At 45.3% G+C, this 14419-nt stretch overlaps 1 protein-coding gene across 2 annotated transcripts in view; it reads right to left on the reverse strand.

Moving 5' to 3' along the window:
• LOC137424575 (guanine nucleotide-binding protein G(I)/G(S)/G(T) subunit beta-1) overlaps positions 1 to 14419 on the reverse strand; it is a 93205-nt gene that overhangs the window by 13914 nt on the left and 64872 nt on the right. For both annotated transcript variants that reach the window (XM_068112163.2, XM_068112164.2), the window contains exons 5-6: positions 12503 to 12566; positions 10140 to 10302 (exon numbers count right to left, since the gene is read on the reverse strand). In XM_068112163.2, the coding sequence (XP_067968264.1) occupies positions 10140 to 10302; positions 12503 to 12566 (227 nt within the window). The remainder of the gene's footprint in view (positions 1 to 10139; positions 10303 to 12502; positions 12567 to 14419) is intronic.

Raw genomic sequence — 14419 nt, forward strand, 5'->3', positions numbered from 1 at the left:
TGCAGAGCTCAGAGACAGGATTGCGTCGAGGCACAGATTTGGGGAAGCCGACAAAAAAAATTCTGCTGCATTGAAGGTTCCCTAGAGCACAGTGGCCTCCATAATTCTTAAATGGAAGAAGTTTGGAACAACCAGGACTCTTCCTAGAGCTGGCCGCCCAGCCAAACTGAGCAATCAGGGGAGAAGGGCCTTGGTAAGAGGTGACCAGGAACCCGATGGTCACTCTGGTTGAGCTCCAGAGATCCTGTGTGGAGATGGGAGAAACTTCCAGAAGGACAACCATCACTGCAACACTCCACCGATCTGGGCTTTATGGCAGAGTGGCCAGACGGAAGCCAAACAGTTCAATCTTGGTTTCATCAGACCACAGAATCTTGTTTCTCACAGTCTGAGTCCTTTAGGTGCTTTTTTGCAAGCTCCAAGCGGGCTTTCATGTGTCTTTCACTGAGGAGAGGCTTCCGTCTGGCCATTCTGCCATAAAGCCCAGATCGGTGGAGTGTTGCAGTGATGGTTGTTGTCCTTCTGGAAGTTTCTCCCATCTCCACACAGGATCTCTGGAGCTCAGCCAGAGTGACCATCGGGTTCTTGGTCACCTCTCTTACCAAGGCCCTTCTCCCCCGATTGCTCAGTTTGGCCGGGCGGCCAGCTCTAGGGAGAGTCCTGGTTGTTCCAAACTTCTTCCATTTAAGAATTATGGAGGCCACTGTGCTCTTGGGAACCTTCAATGCAGCAGAATTTTTTTTGTCGGCTTCCCAAAATCTGTGCCTCGACACAATCCTGTCTCTGAGCTCTGCAGGCAGTTCCGTCGACCTCATAGCTTGGTTTTTGCTCTGATATGCATTGTCAGCTGTGAGACCTTATATAGACAGGTGTGTGCCTTTCCAAATCATGTCCAATCAATTCAATTTACCACAGGTGGACTCCAATCAAGGTGTAGAAACATCTCAAAGATGATCAAGAGAAATGGGAGGCACCTGAGCTAAATTTCAAGTGTCATAGCAAAGGGTATGAATACTTATGTCAATGTGATATTTCAGTTTTTTCTTTTTAATAAATTTGCAAAACTTTCTAAAATCCTGTTTTCTCTTCATCATTATGGGGTATTGAGTGTAGATTGATGAGGGAAAAAATGAATTTAAACGATTTCAGCATAAGGCTGCAACATAACAAAATGTGAAAAAAGTAAAGGGGTCTGAATACTTCCTGAATGCACTGTAACTTGTTTGTACTCGGTATACCTGACTTAAAACCATTTCACGTCAAATGCTGCAATATTGAGGAAAAAATAAATAAATAAACAAGAAGACGTCATGCAGAGCACGATACTTGCAAAATCCAACCCCTTCCCCCAAAAATGGTTGCCATTAATCCAGCAAATTGTCCACTTCATCAATATTAAAATTGACTATCTTGATCAAAGCTCGGGTCAATAGGATGAAAAGTGATGATTTTTCAGTTGAAAAGTGATGATCTTAGAAGTTTGACCTCGAGTTGACCTTTGACCTCAAAAATAGTTTGTTTCCCAATTCAGTGAGGCACTATGCAAATGCTGTTAAATTTTCAAGTCAATCGGATGAAAATTGACGATTTCGGAAGTATGACCTCGAGTTGACCTTTGACCTCAAAATCAATAGGCTTCTCATTTGTGACGACCCCTACAACTTGGTGAAGTTTCATGACGATCGGTTTAGAATTGTGACCTGTAGGCCAGTGACAAACAAAGAAAGACAGAATAACAAACGCAACCGACCAATATACTTGAAAAATCTTCGATTTTGCAAGTAATAAATGAACTTAAGCAATTTCGGATCATCACTTTTACAAGACAATGCTCACTCCAGATGCCACAATAGTACCCAGAAAACGGATTTATGGCGATTTGACAGCAACATTACAAGATTCATCGCTCTTTTAGAACACCCTGGTTTCCAAAATCATTTCAAATTCCCTACCAAATCCCTCAGCATCGTACATCAACCTTCGGACGATAGCAGAGAACAAATACTTTTAAGTTTAACGCGATTTGGGGTATATCTGTACCCCATTGGTCATCCAAAACATTACAGTAACTTAAGTGCCACTCAGATTTATGGCCGTTATTGGATAAATGGACAAATTTACTGGCAGCTTCCCCAAGTCTTGGAGATAGCACTGTACTCCAGGACAACAACAACAACAACAACATGCATTTTGAGGCCATTTTCCCTGCTAGAGCGGGGGTTAGCCTTGCGGTCCCAATGACAATCTTCTCCATCTTACCCTATTTTCTGCATCTCTCCTTGTTAACCCCCTTGCCCGCATTTCTTCTTCCACCATCTTTGGCCAAGTCTTTCTCGGTCTTCCCCGTCCTCTACTTCCTTCTACATTCATTTCCATCACTCTTCTCAACCAGTCACTTTTATCCTTCCTCAACACATGACCAAACCATCTCAACCTGTTTTTTTTTTTTTTTTTTTTTGTATACAAGATCGAGACTCGTGAAAGAGCAAACATTAATCACACAAAAACACAAACCGACACACAAAACACAAAAAACAAGGGGAGCGGCAGACAAGATGGGGAGAGAGGGGGGAGGACACAAAAGAGAGGGGGAAGAAGGGGAAGGACACAAACACAACATTTGAGAGCAGGGACATCGGGAGGACTTGGGGGGAGGTGGGAGAGGATTAAAACATATGAACACTGCAAGGACTCTGGGGTGAATTACCGGGGGTAGAAAAGATCAAGGTTTTCGATGGGGGAAGATAAGAGATGGTGGTGAACAGCTGTTTTAAAGACCTGGAGGGAGGAGTGGGATTGAAGGGAGTGGGGGAGTTTGTTCCAGAGGCGGGAGAAAAGGGGAATGAAAGAGTGAAGGTGAGCAGAGAGCCTAGACTTTGGTAGTTTAACCATAAGAGGGTTGCAGGCAGATCTTGTGCGACCTGAAGGAATATTGGGGGGACAGAGCACAGAGAGAGCTGGGGGAGCAAGGACGGAGAGGAGTCGGTAGAAGACAGAAAGACCACCAACCTGCCTGCGGTGAGTGAGTGAAAGGCCCTCGGCGTTGACTACATCGCAGGAGATTCCAATGATTCTGAAAGCTTTGGCCTCAACAGCGTGAAGCCGAGCAAGGTGTGAGGCAGGAGCACCAGCCCAGAGGGGGGAACAGTATTCCATTGAGCTGCGGATGAAAGCCTTGTATGTGGAGAGGAGCTCAGGTGTGCCAAGGAAGGACTTCGCACGACGGAGGATGCCCAGTCGGCGACTGGCTTTGGAGGCCAGCTTGGAAATGTGGTTTTCCCAAGAAAGATCATGGCAGATAGTGAGACCCAAAAGCTTGAGCGACAGAACTTCTTGGAGAGGATTGTTGAGAAAGTAGATGGGAGGGTTGTCCAGTCGGTCCTTTCGGAGAGACATTGTAAGAGTGTGAGATTTGTCAGGATTGAAAGACATGTTCCACTTGTTTGACCAGTCTGTGATTTTGTCCAGGTCTGCAGAGAGTGAGGAGGCTGCAGACTGCCGATCTGAGGGATGAGGAATGGAGCGACAGAGGATTGAGGATCACCGACACCGACACCGACAGAGGATCACCCATTCCGACCCCAGCAAAGAGAAAGAGAGGATTTTCAAGAGAGTCAGAGAGATCATTGATGAAGACCAGAAAAAGCACAGGGCCCAGAACACTACCTTGGGGAACTCCAGCCTGAACAGGAAGAGGAGATGAGAGAAACCCATTCAGGGCCACACGTTGACTACAACCAGAGAGGAAGTCCGCCAGCCATGCGTGGAGATTTCCATGGATACCAAAGGAGGAGAGTTTGGAGAGCAGAGCAGGGTGCCAGACCGTATCGAAGGCACGTGAAATGTCAAGGGAGACAGCTCTAATTTCCTGTTTGGCGTTGAGGACCTCCATCCATTGTTGAGAAAGCAGAAGCAGCATGTCCAGAGTAGAGTGACCAGGTCTGAAACCAAATTGATGATCAGAGATCAAGCCATTGGAGAAGAGGAAAGATTTAATATCTGAAGCAATGATGGATTCCATGACTTCGCTGATAATTGGGAGAAGGCTGATTGGTCTGTAGTTGCTGGGATCTGTTTTTGCACCTTTTTTGTGCAAAGCGGTGATGTTGGCTGATTTCCAAGCAGATGGCAGATGACCTTGAGCAAAAGAGAGGGTGAAGAGAACAGAAAGAGGGAGTGAAAGAGCAGAAGAACATGATTTTAGGACCCGTGGGCTGATGCCGTCAGGACCAGTTGCAGAATCAGAGTCGAGGGTTGACAGAAACTTTTCCACCTTGTCAGGAGGAAAGGACACAGAGTCCAGGAGCAGCTGGGTACGACTGGGTACGGTGGGTACAGAGAGGGATGGGTTTGGGACACAAGATTTAGAGGCAAACACAGAGTTGAGGCATTCAGCTTTTTCACGTGCGGAGTCAGCCGTTAAGCCGTTTGAGGTGAGGGAGGGGATGGAGGGGGAACAAACACCAGAAACAGATTTGACCAGACGCCACCAGGATTTGGAAGAGGGAGACAGATAAGAGAGTTCGGTGTTGAGAATGGTGAGATATTGTTTCCTGGCTCTCCTGAGGGTGGACACACACTTGTTTCGGGCTTTGTGAAAGGAAATGAGATTTCCTTCCGTTGGATTTGCTTTCCAGGAGACGAAAGCAAGTTGTTTCAGGGCAACAGCCTCACCACAAGATTCCGTGTACCATGGACGGGAGGAAGGGTATGACAACTGAAGACGAGATGGTATAAATCTGTGCATGAGAGAGAGCAATTTACTTTGAAAGAATTCCCAGGATGAGTTGATGTCAGAGGCGGTAGAGATGGGAGACCAGTCCAGATGATTGATGGCTGCTTGAAGACCGTGCCAGTTGGCCTGAGTGAAATGCCAGACTCGTCGACGCTGAGGAGGCTCTCTGAGAATGGTCAGAGAGATGTCCACTTTGACAAGCACATGATCAGATGAGCCGATTGGAGCAGAAGAAGAGCAGCAGACATTTTCAGGGAAGTTTGTCATAACCAAATCCAGAAGAGAAGATGCTCCGTTGACTGAGATCCGGGTCGGGAAATTGACAGATTGTGTCAGTCCCAGTGAGTCGCAGAAGTCCTTTGCTGAAGAGCCATGGCTGGTGAGAGAGGTACCCACACCCAGCCAACTGGCATGGTGACAATTGAAATCACCACATATGAGGAAGAGAGAGTTGGGATGGGTAGATAGAAGTTGGTCCATATTATCAGACAGTGAGATGTAGATGGAGTCATCGCTGATTGGTGGACGGTACAACACACATATGAACAAAAGGTGGGAGCGAAGGGGAAGCCGTAGCCAAAGGTATTCCTGGGGGTGAGGTGGAGAGGGCAGTGGAGGGCGAGTGAGGAAGAGAGTTTTTTATAAAGATAGCAACCCCACCTCCAGGACGAGGCTCAGGTCTATCATACCGGAGGAGGGAGTAACCTGGGAGAGATACCAAGGCATCAGAGACATCATGAAGGAGGAAAGTTTCTGTTAAGCAGATCACATCTGGTTTGTCAGAAGCAACCTGTATGGAGAGGTCAGTCAAGTTTGAGCGAAGGCCCCGGATGTTTGAGGTCCATACCGTTAATGAAGAGGAAGGGGGAGCATCGGGTCCAGAACAGGGGGGGGGAGGGTAGGGTAAGATGTGGAAGAGGAGGAAGAGGTAGGGAGAGCTGTTGAAGGTGTGTCAGAGATTTCAGAATAGCTTGGAGAAAGGGAAGAATGGGGCAGACAAAAGGTTTGATGGAGATTGGGGGAGGCACAGTGAGGTGTTATTTGAGGAGGGGGAAGAGCAAGGCAGGAGGTTTGGGGAGATGAAGGTGAAAGTTGGAAGGAGGAAGAAGCAGGGAGGATGCTTTGAGGAGGAGGGGTGAGAGGGGAGTCTAGGAGGGGAGGAGCGAGGGAGAGTCTCGGAGGGGAGGGGTGTGGGGGGAGTTTAGGAGGGAGGGAAGGGAAGGGGCAAGGGGGGAGATTTGAAAGGGATGGGTGATGGGGAGGATTTGGAGGGGAGGGGTGAGATTGGATTTTGAAAAGTGTACGATTCATGGGAAACGAACATTTTTTGCAAAATGAGTTTGAGACCTTCGAGTCAAAAATACGTTTGAGGACACTGGAGGAGGGATGGAGTTCTGGATAGTTTATGGAATGTAGAAAGGAGGAACTGTAAGAGATGGTATTATATATATTTTTTGGAATGAATAGATTTGGTGAGCAAGACGAAAGCATCCTTTTGTAGGAAAAGAAGAAAAGGGTGTTATAATATATGAGAGAAAATAGTTGTTCAGGGGAGATTATACATTTCTAACCGCGTGATCGCGAACGAAGAACGAACGAACAAAAAGAACAACAAATAAACGAATAAGACCTGGGAAGGAAATATTTTTTTGGGTTTTTTTTTTTTTTTTGTGAGTACAGATATTAAACAAGGAGGTACGGGGTGAACGACTGGTACGAAACAGAGAACGAAAATAATTTCAGCGCATTCGACGAATCGCTGAGAGAAAAACAAACCACAAGGTCTGAGACGGTACGGTAGTCTAAGCCTACGAGTACTAGGCCGCAGAATACTCGATACCATTAACCGACGATTGTGTATACATGAACGAAAAATTAGCACCGAAAATTTTCCAAAAGATACGCTGTAGGTACATACACCGAAAGATAGATACAGTCTCGACAAAAACACAATTGAGAAATATCACTTAGCTTCGAAAGCATGAGCGCATGGAGCAGCTTCGAAAAGACGTCACCTCACCGTGATCTCGCGAGATCTCTGAATCCTCCTGTTCGATATTCAGATCTCTGAATCCTGTTCCTCTTCACAACATCAATCACAGGCTCTATTCCCATCATTTTTCGCAATTCATCATTTGTCTTCCCCTCTCTCAACGATACTCCGCACATCCATCGAACCATTCCCATTTCCACCCTTTCCAACCTTCGTTGCTGCTCTACGTTCATTACCCATGTCTCGCTCCCATAAATCATAACCCTTCTCACACATGCAGCATACACCTTTCTCTTCAGCTTCAACGACACTCCCCTCATCAGCACGCCACTCAGTTCCCGAAACTTCTTCCATGCACATCTCACCCCAGCAACCGTTGCCGAGTCTGATCCACCTTCTCCATTCAGCATGTCTCCGAGGTAGCAAAATGTTTTCACACCTTCCAGCTTCACGCCGTCTCCAAGATCCAACTCAACATTTCCTCAATCTGCATCTCCCCCTGTGCACACCTTACATTTGAATGCAGCTGCCACACTGGTTAATGACCCTCTCAGACCACTACATTTTTGATGAACCCACTCAGCGCACATTGTACATTGAATGGAGTTCACTCCGACACCCTTCCTGCACACAGCACAGGGCCACTTCCCAGTTCTTTCCACCTCACCACATGCTTTACCACTTGCCATCACCTTCGTCTTTCCGATATTCACCTTCAGACCTTTTGTCTCCATATATTCCTTCCACTTGTTCATCTTTTCCTTCAGTCCATCCATACTTTCCGCAATAAACACCAGATCATCTGCATACAACTCCCATGGTAAACCCTCCTTTACGTTCTGAGCCAGCACCTCCATCACAGCTACAAATAGTAGTGGACTTAGTACCGACCCCCTGATGCACTCCCACCTTCACCTCAAACTCACCACTGTTCCCGTCCTTCGTCCTTACAGCTGTGCGCGCTCTTTTGTACATTGCCATCACTACTCTGATCAACCATTCCTCCACTCCTAACTTCCTCATTGCCCATGTCAATACTTTGCGTGGAACCCTAACGAATGCTTTCTCCAGATCAAGAAACAACTTCTTCCTCTTCTCCATGTACTTCTCCTGCAACTGCCTCACAATAAAAAGCACGTCTGTCGTTCCTCTTCCTGGCATAAATCCAAACTGCATTTCGTCGATCTTCACTTTCTTCCTTATCCTCCTCTCCAACACCCTTTCCAATACCTTCATTCCATGCTCCAATAACTTTATCGCTCGGTACGAGCCACACTCTACAGGGTCACCTTTCCCCTTGTATAGAGGGACGAGGGTACTCAGTTCCCAATCCACTGGAATGCGGCCTTCTTTCACCGCCAGATTACAGATCTCTGTCATTCTCTTCACACCCCAACTTCCTGCTGCCTTCAACATATCTCCCACAACTCCCGTCGGCCCTCCCGCTTTTCTACTCTTCAGTGCTTTTATCGCTTCCTCAACTTCCTTCTCAGTTATCTTCTCTGCCGGTCCTAAAACTGGGTTACTCTCTATGTTGCCATCCCATTCATTCTATGTATTCAACAGCATTTCCATATATCTTTTCCATCTTCCTTTAATTCCATCTGGGTCCACAACGATTTGTCCCACTTCATCCTTCAAGCAACTCACCCCCATCACATCACACCTCTCTTTCGCTATCTGCTTTGCAATCCTGAATACTGCTCTCTGACCCTCTTCCGAATCCAAGCGTTCTCCGAACATTTTCCTACATGCCTCCTGCGCCTTTGCTACCTCTTTCTTTGCAGCCTTCTAACTTTCATGTTCTGCTGTTTCTGCTCCCGTACCCTTCGCCTTCTGCCACACCTTGAACTTCTTCCTCTTCTCATCAATCCTCTTTCCAACTTCATCATCCCACCACCATGTTTCCGAGTGCCTCGGTGGTCCTTTTGTCCATCCACATACCTCACCAACGGCTCCCAACAGACTAGCTTTCATTGACATCCAACCACTTTCAAACTCAACCACATCATCCTCTACCCTACTCAGCCTCTCTTTTAATTCCTCCCTTACTGTCACCTCTTTCAGCCTCCACACCTTCATTCTCGGTTGGTACTTCACCCGCCGAGCTCTCCTCGCACCTTTCACCCTTATGTCGCAGACAACCAAGTGGTGCTGTGAAACAGCCTCCTCCCCCGGGATCACCTTTGTGTCCCGGAGGTGCCCCCTATCTCGCCTACGCACCATCAGGTAGTCAACGGTTGTCGTCGACCCACCCGACGTGTATGTAACAAGCTTATTATCCTCTTTCTGGAACTGAGTATTACAAATCAACAAATCAGCTCCATCAGCAAACTCCAAAATCCTTTCACCTTCTCCATTTCTCACACCATATCCGTAACCCCCGTGAACTCCCTCAAAACCATCCATACTCCTTCACACATGTCCATTTAGGTCTCCTCCTACCACAACAACTTCCTCATCTTTCACGTTTTCCATCAGCTTCTCTATCGCACACCAGAACCTGTCCTTCTCTTCATCGCTCCGACCAACCTGCGGAGCATGTCCCGAGATGACGTTCACCAAGAGCTTTCCAATCATCATTTTCACCATCATCAACCTATCACTCACTCTCGTCACACTCACCACACTGTCTACAAACTCCTCAGAAAACAGGACACCAACACCATTCACGCCCTCCAGGCACCCTTGCCACACAAACTTGTATTTCTGTCCCTGCCTACCCATCACCATTCTCACACCACTTCCCTTCCATCTCGTCTCTTGCACACAACATGTGTCCACTCTTCTTCTGACCAATACTTCCACCACTTCTCCTGATCTCCCCTGTCATTGTCCCTACATTCCATGTCCCAAACCTCAGAAACCGATCTCCACTTCGGGCTGTACCCAGCCCATATGTAGTTGTAATTGTCATGGTTCTCTTTTTGAGGCAATGTTTTTATGGCCGGATGCCCTTCCTGATGCCTGTCCTATACTCCAGGACGAAAGCACCAATCGACCCAAGCATCAACAGGCTTATATATACGACACATTAGCGGCCAAATAAATCCAGGCTTTACCAAACTGGATATTGAAGCTTTCCACACAGCCCAAGTGTGGAGTCGCAAAAATAAATGTCGCCATCACTTTCCCAATTTTATTTACATTTTGCTGAGGGACAAGGTAGTACAATAGCAAAAGTGCCTTTGTCTTGCCTTCAAATGTGTCGATGATGTCCATGGGAAAAAAAATAATACAAAGTCATCTTGTTGAATTTAAAATATTGGACTCGCTCAAACTTCATGAAAACAGGATAATCTCACGATACTACGAGTACAATGGTCAATATGCTAAAAAGGTGAGTAACTTGCATTTGACAATTACCAATAATGATTTTGCCTGAACATTTAATCCACGTCAGGAACACACCTGTGTGACCCGGAAGTTCCCGACTAACACGGACGTTTCCTTCACGTGTCTTCAGGCTGTAGATGGAGCAGATATTGTCCAAGCCACCACAAGCCACATAGCTACCCGAAGGTGCATACGCGCAGGTCATCACCCAAGATGACCTCAAAGGGATTGCATGGACCTGTCAGGGAGAAAAAAAAACCGATGTGAGAAGCAATGCAACCCTGGGACACACAAAGCCATGGTCTTCTTCCGAAATGACAACAAGATATGCAATTTCTTTCATTCATATTTCATCCTTGAATGAAAATGCTGCAGAGCAGTTACTGAATGCTGCAGAGCATCCAGCTTGTGTGCTGGATTCTATAAAAACCAAGTCCTCTGTGAGGGTTTAAACCAGTATCAGGCAGCAAAACATGGAAACAATCATTTCTATTAACAACAAAAAACAAACAAGCATGTGCACACGCACACACTTTAGGTCAGCTCAGGTCAGTCACTTGATCAGATCTCTCTCTCTAAAACTCAAGCCTGGTGTTGGCTTAGCGGTTAGGGTGCTGGCTTGGGGTCCTATGATCCTGGGTTCAAATTCCGGTTTGCTGAATTAACGCCAGGGGGGTTGACCCAGCCTGTCATCCTTCCGAGGTCGGCAAATTGAGTACCAGTTCATTGTTAATTCCCTGTGTGTCGCAAGAGGCGACCAACAGGGTTGGTGGCAGGAAGGGCATCCAGCCATTAAAAAAAACATTGCTTCAAAAAGGGGAACACGGTGCCCGAAAAAGGCAAACCCCTGCTCTGCGGGAAAAAATGGCCTCTAAAGGTGGTTTTCTCTTTCTAAAACTCCTTTCAACTCTCCAATCCCCTTTGAAAGCTGTACAATTACACCATGTGATTCAATAAACCTACTCGGCATTACCCTAACATCAAATTTATTCTGGAATCCACACATTACACAATAAGCTAAGTCTGCCTCGAAGAAACTTGGTCCGTTCAGATGTCGAAGATTCTTCTACTCTCACAGTTGCTTCAACTATATAAAGGATTGATTCATCCTTGTATACAGTACTCCTCTCACATCTGGGGAGGTTCCAGCTCAACATACTTTCTGGACAGAATTTAATCCAAAGTAATCAGACTCATGAACTCCCCTGATCTGACCTCAAAAGTTGACCCGCTCAAATTGCGCTGCAAAGTTGGTTCTCTTTCTCACAGAAATTACTTCGGTTTCTGCTCATGAGAACTTGCTGCTTGTGTACCTCCACCATTCGCGAGACCACAGAATACTCAACAAGCCACAACATCACATGATTATTGTTGGCAACTCAAGGGTGGGCCGTTATGTTTGTTTTTCCCCTTCCACTGACAAACTCTGGAACTCTTTACCTTCCCATGCATTTCCAAACACTGATGATCTCCCCCCCCCCCCCCCCTTTTCAAAAAGCAAATTTTTTTTACTTCCTCAAAAATTCAGATTATTCTGATTCTTCACTTTTCTATCAATACAGCTCTTTTATTTTAGGCCTGGCCTCGATGAGGACTATACATGTTCTTCCAGAAATCCATGTCCACACCTCTTTACCACCCTACAATCCAAGCTTTACGCTCACCTCATCCAGTTTATCTTGTCTGTGGAATTGAATTTATTTCAACTTTCTCACATTCTTCCTTCCATTTAAAAGAAAAATAGGGGCAATGCCCCCAGGCTTACCGTGTAGATGACCCACAAAATGTGTAACGGAAAAGAAAGCAGATACCTATTTTTTGGAGGGGGGGGGGCGGGGAGGGGGAGGGTTAGGGCAAACCCTGATTAAATTTTTAATGCAGTGAACAAACTTTAGTACATTATGGGTGATCATGTTTCATCAAAGTTGTGCGTGTAATTTCAGAGAAGAGAGCAAATACCCATTTGGGGGTGAAGGTGTGAATCCCCTAACCCCACCCCTTGTAGACCAATTTAGACCCTGACTTTTTAATGCCATGAACAAACTTGCGTCCATCACAGGTGATGAAGGTTGTGGTAAAGTTTCATCGAAATATTTTGTGTAGTTTCAGAGTGTTTACATGTAGCCTGACTGACGGGCAACGCACGATGCCAATACCTCTCCTGAACAATGTTTGTTCCACATGAGCTAAAAATTACCATTTAATGCCAGCTCATACTTGCATTCCCAAGTTCTTCTACCTTGAGCTATCTCCTTCCCCATATTTCCTCCCTCTACTTCCTTTTAAATACTGCATGGCTCTCAATTGCCTGCCCGTTTCCATCTACCATCGTCAGAATGCAAGTAAACGTCCTCCCTTCTGTCACCAAAACTCTTGCACAAGCAAAAGTCTATTTCCAACAATAAGTGAATGAAATAATTTAAAGCAGGTATCTATACCTTGTTGGTGGTGTAACTGTCCCAGATTATGAGCTTTCCATCTTGAGATGCACTCACCAGCAGCCTGTAATGTGAAAGTTAAGTTTTCATCAAATACTTAAATGGTCTAGTCCTTGCAAAAACAAAGTTACAAAAAATACCAATAAACGTCATGTACACAAGCTGCCTACAGCAAGATAAAGTTTAATACCCAATTACCAATGCTCACCCTTAAAACAGCAGAAACCATACAGTAAGTTACATCCTCGAAACCATCAAGCTAAGTTGTGTTTCCTAGTAGTAATTCCACTGAAAATACAAGGGGATAAAAAGTTAAAAGCATTTGGTTTTAAAAGCCAAACTGGGAATTACAATCAATAGAATAATAATAATACTAATAATTATAAAAAATAAAATAAAATAAATTTTAAAAACCTTGATTTGATTTTTTTTATTAAAAAAAAAAAAATGTCGCAAATATGCCTCCGCATAGCTCCACAATGGGTAGATGCCCTCTCGTTTACTGTCCTGTCCTAAAAATATAAAAGTTTGATTTAAACCACCAGCTGTTTTCAAGTATCACATTTTCACCAGCCATGACAGGTTTCACATCGATCGGTGAAGTGGTTTCAGAGAAGGGATTTTTAAATTATCAGCATTCAAGCTAATATGACTGCCACACCACGTGACATATGACCTTTACAAATGTACACACTGCATATGTATGGGTAGGGGATCACGTTTGTGAAGTTTCATGTTGATAGGATCAGGTCATTTTTCTATCCAAGATGGCTGCCAAACCACGTGACCTACGACATCATCATTTTCAAACTATATGCAACAGTGGTGTTGGATGATATTTGTAAAATTTCGCATCGATAGGGTAAGCAGTTTCAGATATAATTATTTAATATTTTCATTCAATCAAACATGGCTGCCACTCCACGTGACCAATGACGTTTTCGTGATAATCTTTTAATCACCATGCCTCGTCAATGACACACGTAAAGTTTCGAGTCAATTGATTTGGTGGTTTGGGAGAAGATACTTTTTTAGGGTTTTAGGTTAAATCCAATCTGGCTGCCAAACCATGTGACTGACCTATGATGTCATAAATTTGATATTTCAGAACAAATGTATCATAGATCATGTGTATGCAATTTCAGATTTTTAGGATAGGGAATTCGATTAAAACATTTTTGGCTGGTATACCACTTCACCTATGTCATCATCATCATGCTTATGTTAAACCCTGGTGATGGCTTAGTGGTTAGGGTGCCAGCTTGGGATCCTAGGATCCTGGGTTCGAATCCCGATCGAGCCCTGAATTAACGCCAGGGGGGTTGACTCAGCCTGTCATCCTTCCGAGGTCGGCAAATTGAGTACCAGCTTGCTGGGATGAATGATCCCGGTGTGTACCCCGATTTAGAATAGGTACACCGTATCCCTGCGCATTGTAAGAGGCGACCAAGGGTTGGCGTCAGGAAGGGCATCCGGCCATAAAAACATTGCCTCAAACAGGGAACCATGATTGTCATGGGGCCCGCAAGGCTAACCCCCGCTCTAGCGGGGAAAATGGCCTTAAAACGATCATTCATTCATTCATCATCATCATGCTTTTGTTCCCCATTGGGAGTACTTGACAATGTGCCATGTTTCAAACTTTTCCATTCAGCGTTTTCCGAGAAATAATTTGTTTAATTACTTGCGTTTAATCCAAGATGGCTGCCATAGCACATGACCGATGACATCACAATTATCATTAAAAACATTCTGCATGGGTGTCACTCCTACCCTGAAAGTTTCGTCTCAATCGGACATGTGGTTGCTGAGAAAAACAAGGTTTAGCCCGTAAAGACAACCCGAAAACATTCCTTTTGGCCACTTTCGGGGGCGGAGGCATAAAATGGGACAAAGATATACCGCTACAGATGAGCA

Source organism: Myxine glutinosa, chromosome 4, assembly GCF_964187855.1.
Source record: "Myxine glutinosa chromosome 4, kmMyxGlut1.1, whole genome shotgun sequence".
Classification (NCBI taxonomy): domain Eukaryota; kingdom Metazoa; phylum Chordata; class Myxini; order Myxiniformes; family Myxinidae; genus Myxine; species Myxine glutinosa.